The sequence below is a fragment of the Carex rostrata genome, chromosome 14, assembly GCF_964058835.1.
Source record: "Carex rostrata chromosome 14, lpCarRost1.2, whole genome shotgun sequence".
NCBI lineage: Eukaryota > Viridiplantae > Streptophyta > Magnoliopsida > Poales > Cyperaceae > Carex > Carex rostrata.
Window position 1 is genome coordinate 5,267,318 of NC_135931.1, and position 6,773 is coordinate 5,274,090.

The 6,773-nt window shown below is 33.4% G+C and overlaps 1 protein-coding gene across 1 annotated transcript; it reads right to left on the minus strand.

Moving 5' to 3' along the window:
* Positions 1-2,497: 2,497 nt before the first annotated feature.
* Positions 2,498-5,241, minus strand: LOC144565528 (peroxidase 2-like). The gene is made up of 3 exons (XM_078315320.1): positions 5,200-5,241; positions 4,925-5,167; positions 2,498-3,366 (listed from the first exon to the last, which is right to left on the minus strand). The coding sequence occupies exons 2-3, from the start codon at positions 5,141-5,143 to the stop codon at positions 2,602-2,604; spliced, it is 984 nt and encodes a 327-aa protein (XP_078171446.1). The 5' UTR covers positions 5,144-5,167; positions 5,200-5,241; the 3' UTR covers positions 2,498-2,601.
* Positions 5,242-6,773: the final 1,532 nt, after the last annotated feature.

Sequence of the window (6,773 nt, forward strand, 5' to 3'; positions counted from 1 at the left end):
ATCGAAGCTATTTAATAGTCATCACAATATTAATATGATTGAACGGTTCCGATTAAATATCAGATCAAATTTGAGCAATGTTCATCGGATCGGCCCCACTTCCATTCAGGATCGGACAAATGAAGACAAAAAGGTGGGCCATCTCATCTTTTAAATTAGTCCGTAATGAAACTAAATAATGGCACAAACATGTGACGATAACATACATACACAGTCTTTCCAACTACTCTTTCATCCAACTAGTTTAATTAATTAACTTGAAAGAGGCTTCAATAGAGGTGTGAACTGAGCGGATTCAGTACGGATAATGCTGATGCTAAATCCATATTTATTTTTTAATGATTGGATGCGAATACGGATAGTAAATATATATCAAATCTTAAAAACAAATCTGTCTTAAACAGATACATATACGGAGCAAATAATTCACCAATACGGATACAGAGCGGATAATTGTTGAATAATTGAGTCATATGAACTTTAAAATGGAAATACATATTAAAAAAATTTAAATATGAAAATTCATCTATTTAATTACCAAATTTTGACAAACCAACTCAATAGTTGTCAAAATAAAATTTTGATTTTAGATATGTTTAGGGGTGTACAACGGGCGAGTCGATGATTTTTTATTAAAATTTGAATCCAATCCGATTACACCAGGTTAAAGAAATTCTTTACTTGACTCACCCATAACTCAACCCAACCCATCTTTTTTTTTTTTTATACGGGTTATTACGGGTTATGCAGGTTAGACGGATTAAATAGATTATAATTTTGATCAAAAATCTATTATATATCTTTTTACTATTTTTATTAAAGTACAAATAAAATAGAAATAACACTGCCCGACAAAATTGGCCCAGAGTGCTGCTGGTACAGGCTAATCCCTACTCTCTGATCAGGTATGCAACTTCACATGCTTTGTTGATGGTTCCTAGGATGAAGGGGCCGTGCAGGCATAGGAATATGCTTATTGAAGAATGGTGATATGGTTAAGTGGGTGTCAAAGGCTGTGCAGGCACACACTCTGGCTCAGGCAGAGGCTCAAGCCATTCTAGAAGGTTTCAAAAATTTCGGCACGTCACATTGCATCAAATCCCCTGTTTCACAAGCGGACCAAACACATAGAAGTCGATTATCATTTTATTCGAGAAAATATTCAAGCCAAAGAAATAGAAACTCTATTTGTTCGAAGTGAGAATCAACTAGCAGATGTTTTCACTAAAGGATTGGATCCAAAACTGTTTGAAGAAATCACAAGCAAGTTAGGATTACTCGACATTTATAATCCTAACTTGAGGGGGAGTGTTGAGAATAATTAAATAATATAAGGGTAAAAATGTAAAATAGGAAAAAGGGTAAAAGTGCAAATTAGGAAAATTAAAGGAAGTTACCGTTAGATACCAATATTGAGTACCAACAGTAAAATAGAAAACATAATGTATAAAAGGGGTCAACCTTCTCTCTTGTAATATATGCAACAGAAAAAAAAAATACAAGATCTCTCTGTTACTATAGAAAATAACAAAACAAGAGTATTACAGACTAGCTAGCGGTACCAAATCACCGCACCATCTACTGAAAAATATTACCACCACAAGAGGACTGCTATAATTGGGTCCTCAATTTAACTTTTAAGCTGGTTCCCAGACGGAATGATATAGATTCTAGAGTAAAGGCCCAGCCCGTTTATCATGTCACATTAAATAATACACAAATGCACAAATGCTAATTGTGCTGATCCCCGTCAACATATGAAGAGTTTCACGACATTTTTAAACATTAAGTCGAACAAAAACTAGCTCGATTCGACAAACACTATTAGCACAGTTGTGAAAGGTATCCTACCGAGCAACAACTCGAATTTATACGAAAATAGAGCTCGATTTAATTATATATGCAATAATAAGTCAACTTGAAGTTTCCAAGGCCAGTATTTTGTAATTATTATTAACTATTCGTTAGATGCAGGACAATTGTCTCTCTCTAGATTTTGAAATTAAATGAAAAAATACGAATTCAGCACTACTTTGCTTCTCCTTGAAAATTATTTTGCCTCTCTTAAAACTAGAAAGTCTGCCAAACTAGTTCAACAGCACTGTTAATAAGAAATTTTATTTTCTTTTATATGTAAAATGGTATTATTTTTATGTTTTTATTATGTAAGAGTATTATTTTTATTGTTTTTTATTATGTTGATTGTTTATTTATCTAGAACCCGATTAGTTAATGAGTTTGAATCCGATAAGCTATTTGAACTCGATTTTTGTCCCATCCTGAACTACATCCCCCTGGTTGGATGCATGCCATTTGACTTTTTAGCAATACTATCAAAATGGGTGTCCAAAAGAATTTAATATCTTGATCTGTCAAACTTGAAGGATATGTAACTTTTGCATGCATAAGATCATTCATAAATTTAATGTAATCCAAATTAAGTAAATACGCCAATTTCATAGCCATTACAATAATGAAAGTTACCTCTGGAAAATGAACCTTGAGAAAAACGATCCAAGTAAATATGCAGAATTTAAAGATGAAAAATAAAATGTAAATACACAAAGGATACAAATATGCAAATAATAGAATTTAATTAGCTTAGTAGTTGTTGACAGCACGGCAACACTTCCTGATCTCACCTTCCGCAGGATTAGTGATCAGATTGAGATTACTCAACTTGGGCATCGACACTGCAAAGTCTGCTTCCCAGTCGCCAGGTTTTGTTGCGTACTCCACAACCAGGTCCCGCGTTTCTTGACTTGTCAACAGTGACCAGTCTGAGGAGAACAGAGTGTTCAGATCAAGGACATTTTTATAATACTGGCTGTCTAATGCATCTGGTGTCACATGATCTAGATTAACAACACCATCAACATAGGCATTTTGAGGGCATTGCATTCTGAGGTTGTTGTTTGCAAAATCTCGGTCCAGTGTTGGGTCAATGTTTGGGTACAAGCGGTTCGTGAATGAGGAGCAGTGGGACTGCCCGATTGTGTGGGCCCCAGAAAGTACAACCAAATCCTCGACTGTAAGGCCTTTCTTGGTGACAAATAAGTCTTCGAGCTGTTGACGGTTGAATGTGGGCGGTGGAAGGTTCTGGTCGGCCTCGCTAGCAGAGGAGACCTTGCCATCCAGCCTTCCTGCTGTTACATTATACCCAATGCCATTGAGGATCTCTACTGCATCACGTGCAGCGAAGGCGAGGATGTCAGCACAAGAGACAACACCGGGACAACGTTTCTCAAGGAGGATTTTTGCTTCGTCGATGACCTCGAAGCCACCTAACCCGATGTTGATTTTGGCCTGCTTCTCCGGGTAAGGGTTTCTAGCAGATTTATCAAGGAGGACAGAACAATCACATCCCTGCCACATGCCACGGGATTATATATATGATTATGCACATTTATAGTTATATATATGTGTTTATTAGTTATAACTTATAGAGATTTTTGGTAGGTGTTGAGCAATTAATTTTGCCACGGAAATGACTTAACATCACTTTGAAAACGAACAGAAGATGATGACAACTACTAACGTACTTGTATACATTTCTTTTATGTATTTGCTAATATACAGTATATTATAATTATCTTATCCTAACATCTCAGATTAGTTATATTATTAATTTAAGTAGAGGAGGATTCAAATGTCTCCATCATGTTTCTTTTTTTAAAATTTTTAATAAATCAAAATTTAAATCTTAAAATTCAAAATAAAACTATTGGATATGAACTACATCATTTTATCTATGCACATGTAAAAAAATTATGGCATTTCAAATTTGTTTTGGTTGTCATCTTGAGCTTGTAAAAATATATACTAATGTGGATAATTTCTAGATGTTGGTTTTTCAACTTATTGATTCATATAAAAGCAAAATCAAAATGTGATAATTTTTTATGAACTCATAGAGAAAATAACATAGATCGCATCTAACGGTTTTATTTTGATGTTTAAGTTTTAAACTTTGAGTTATTTAAGTTTTTAAAAATGGAGGCACGATGAAGGCACAAAAAATGAAGGCATTTGAACCCTCCTCAAACTACTGTTTTTATAAGAAAAATAATTGCACATGTCTTTGAGTACATCTGACCCAACATAAACAGTACTGAAAACATGTATATGGCCAATTGTCATTGTTTGTAAGACACATCTAACCAACTAACCAAGTATAATGTGCAAAATACTAATTATTTTTGGCATAATACATTAAATGAAATGCCTATAATATATATATAACAACTGCTTAATTACGGTAAGATGTCAGTTCGTCAACAAAGGTACTCCAGTCACTAGTTGGATCATGTTGACAGGCCAACTATATATATACTACTGTCTACTCATAAATGAAACATATAATTAATGTCAAATTTAAATAGTACTGGAAAAGAATCTTTACTTGTAAGTAAATCTTAAAAAAAAAAACCACGATTAAACTTATATTAAATGATTAAAAAGTTTTTTGAATTAATTCTGGTGTTAAAATTCACTAAAGGCATCTCGTCGATAAATAGTGAATAAACACAATTCAAACAACAAAATCATGGAACCGTTAAATTCTATTAATTTTTTTATAGAAGTATGGTTAAAATGTACAATAAAAATATTTTTTATGCAATACTAAATAAATTAAATATATATCAACATTTTGTTCTCTTTTTAAACAGAAGGAAATCATGGAAATGCTTCATTTTAATTTGTCCAGGAATTTGAAGTTTCTTCAAGATTAATTCTTAATACATATTTGAAGTTTCTGACATATGTCCAACTATGATCAATTCTTAGCGCAAGACTCACTTCTTTAAATTTATTCATATTTAATTAATGGTATATATGTCTTCAAAGTACGTGTTGGGCTCGAGCTCTTCAAAGCAAAGCAATACTAATAGAAGAAAAAAAATCTGGAGTGATGTATATATACCCTAACGAAGCAGTCATGAAAGAGAAGCCTGATCAAGGCAGCTCCAACACCACGGTCTTTCTTCAGTGCTTCTTCAACGACAGATTTAACAATAGACTCTGCATCGGAGCAGGAGCAAGTCCCCTTGTGTTTGTAATATCCTAGGCCTACTTCTCGTGCATTGGTGGGAATCGATGCATAGAGGAGGAAGAATGAGAACAACAATACTTTGTTCTTCATCGTGGTGAGCTTATCTCTCCTGTTCTAGCTGCTGCTTTTTTTTTTTTTCCTTATACAGCTTTGGTAATATAGATGTAGAGAAATAAAAGAATAGTGCAAGTGTTTTGATGGGCATAAGATAGAAAACAAAGAGTGGCTATTTATTATGGGATAGGTGCATGCTTCCGATTGAACATTATAAGTCTATTATATTCATTTCCTGATTTCATGATCGAGCTCAAGGAAATCATGCATGATTAATGGCCTTGTCATTGAAATTAATTTGACACGTAATAACAGTGACAAGAAGTGGACAGCACACAACTATATGATTAATGTATTCTACCTAAAAAGATAAGATAATATACTAATGTATATATTTTGATTGATCTTCTCTTGCTAATTATTGAATAGTCATATTTGGAGGGTTTTTTTTTTTTTTTTTTTTTTTTTTGTGTGTGTGTGTGTGCTTGAAGGTGTCGGTAGGGATCACCAAGTGATAATATTCATAATTCATAACATACCCTCGAAAGTTCGGTACGTAATTCGGTATACAGAATACTGACAATTTATTTCGAATCCGGGTACATGTAATCCTTCATTCCAACTTATCCCTCTCAACTCGTTTTGAATTTGGAACTACATGGCAGCATATATATATGTTCTTCAAGTACTTGCAATCTAATTTGCATGTGTTAGCATCACATATATATGTTGCCATGTAGTTCCAAATTCAAAACGAGTTGAGAGGGATAAGTTGGAATGAAGGATTTGTCCGGTTGAAGAATTAATTACAAACAAATAATTCAAAACTAGCCACTAGTGGAAAATATGGAATCAGGATCGGTTAATTACGCATATTAGTATCGGAATACAACCGATTCTGATAAAGGCGATACTGATACTACACTAATCTGGATCAGTTGTTTCAAACAACCGATCCTGATGTTATATTGGATCTAAAAAAATATTTTTTTATTTGGCTAGCTTCCATATATATTTGTTGGCTAGTATAAAATATTTTTTTATTTACCATTGATTTATTGGAGCTCAAAACCAATTAAGAAAACAAAATAAAATTCATGAAACACAAAAAGAAGTACAATAGTTGAAGAAATTTGGTGCAATAGCAAAATAAAATTCAGCCACATGTATGGCAGTCCCTCTTTTATCGTCTCCACCAGTGCAAACTTCAAAATTTGAACAAATATTTATATCATTAATTGCATGCTTGTGCATCTTCGATACATGTATTATTTAAATTGAAAGACAAGGAAAATCTAGCTAGCATACCTCAAAGTGTACCTCTTCACCGCCGATGGAATAATCTCAAAAGGCCTTGCTCAAATGAAAAAAAAATTAAAAAAAATTAAAACCATGAACTGTAATACTGCAATTTAGTGTAAATTAAAAATACAAAAAAATGCTCAAATGTACATAAGAGATTTGAGGAAATAAACAATATGTACCTTAAGTATAATTTAAGGGCATAAGCTGTGGCATCATCCTTCATCTCATTCCATGAACCTGGAAGAGATGGATGGCACATTCTTGTCAGTTTTCGTCTTTTTCGCCTTTTTTTGACATGATCGAGAGAGAGAGAGACGGACGAGTTGAGAGACGGGTTTGATTTTTGCTAAGTTGAAAATGA

Bases quoted from the DNA above. Each gene is read 5' to 3' on its own strand.
- LOC144565528 (XM_078315320.1), bottom strand. From the start codon at position 5,143: ATGAAGAACAAAGTATTGTTGTTCTCATTCTTCCTCCTCTATGCATCG. The intron at 3,367-4,924 runs GTATATATACAT...GGCATGTGGCAG, and splicing joins TTCATGACTGCTTCGTTAGG to GGATGTGATTGTTCTGTCCT.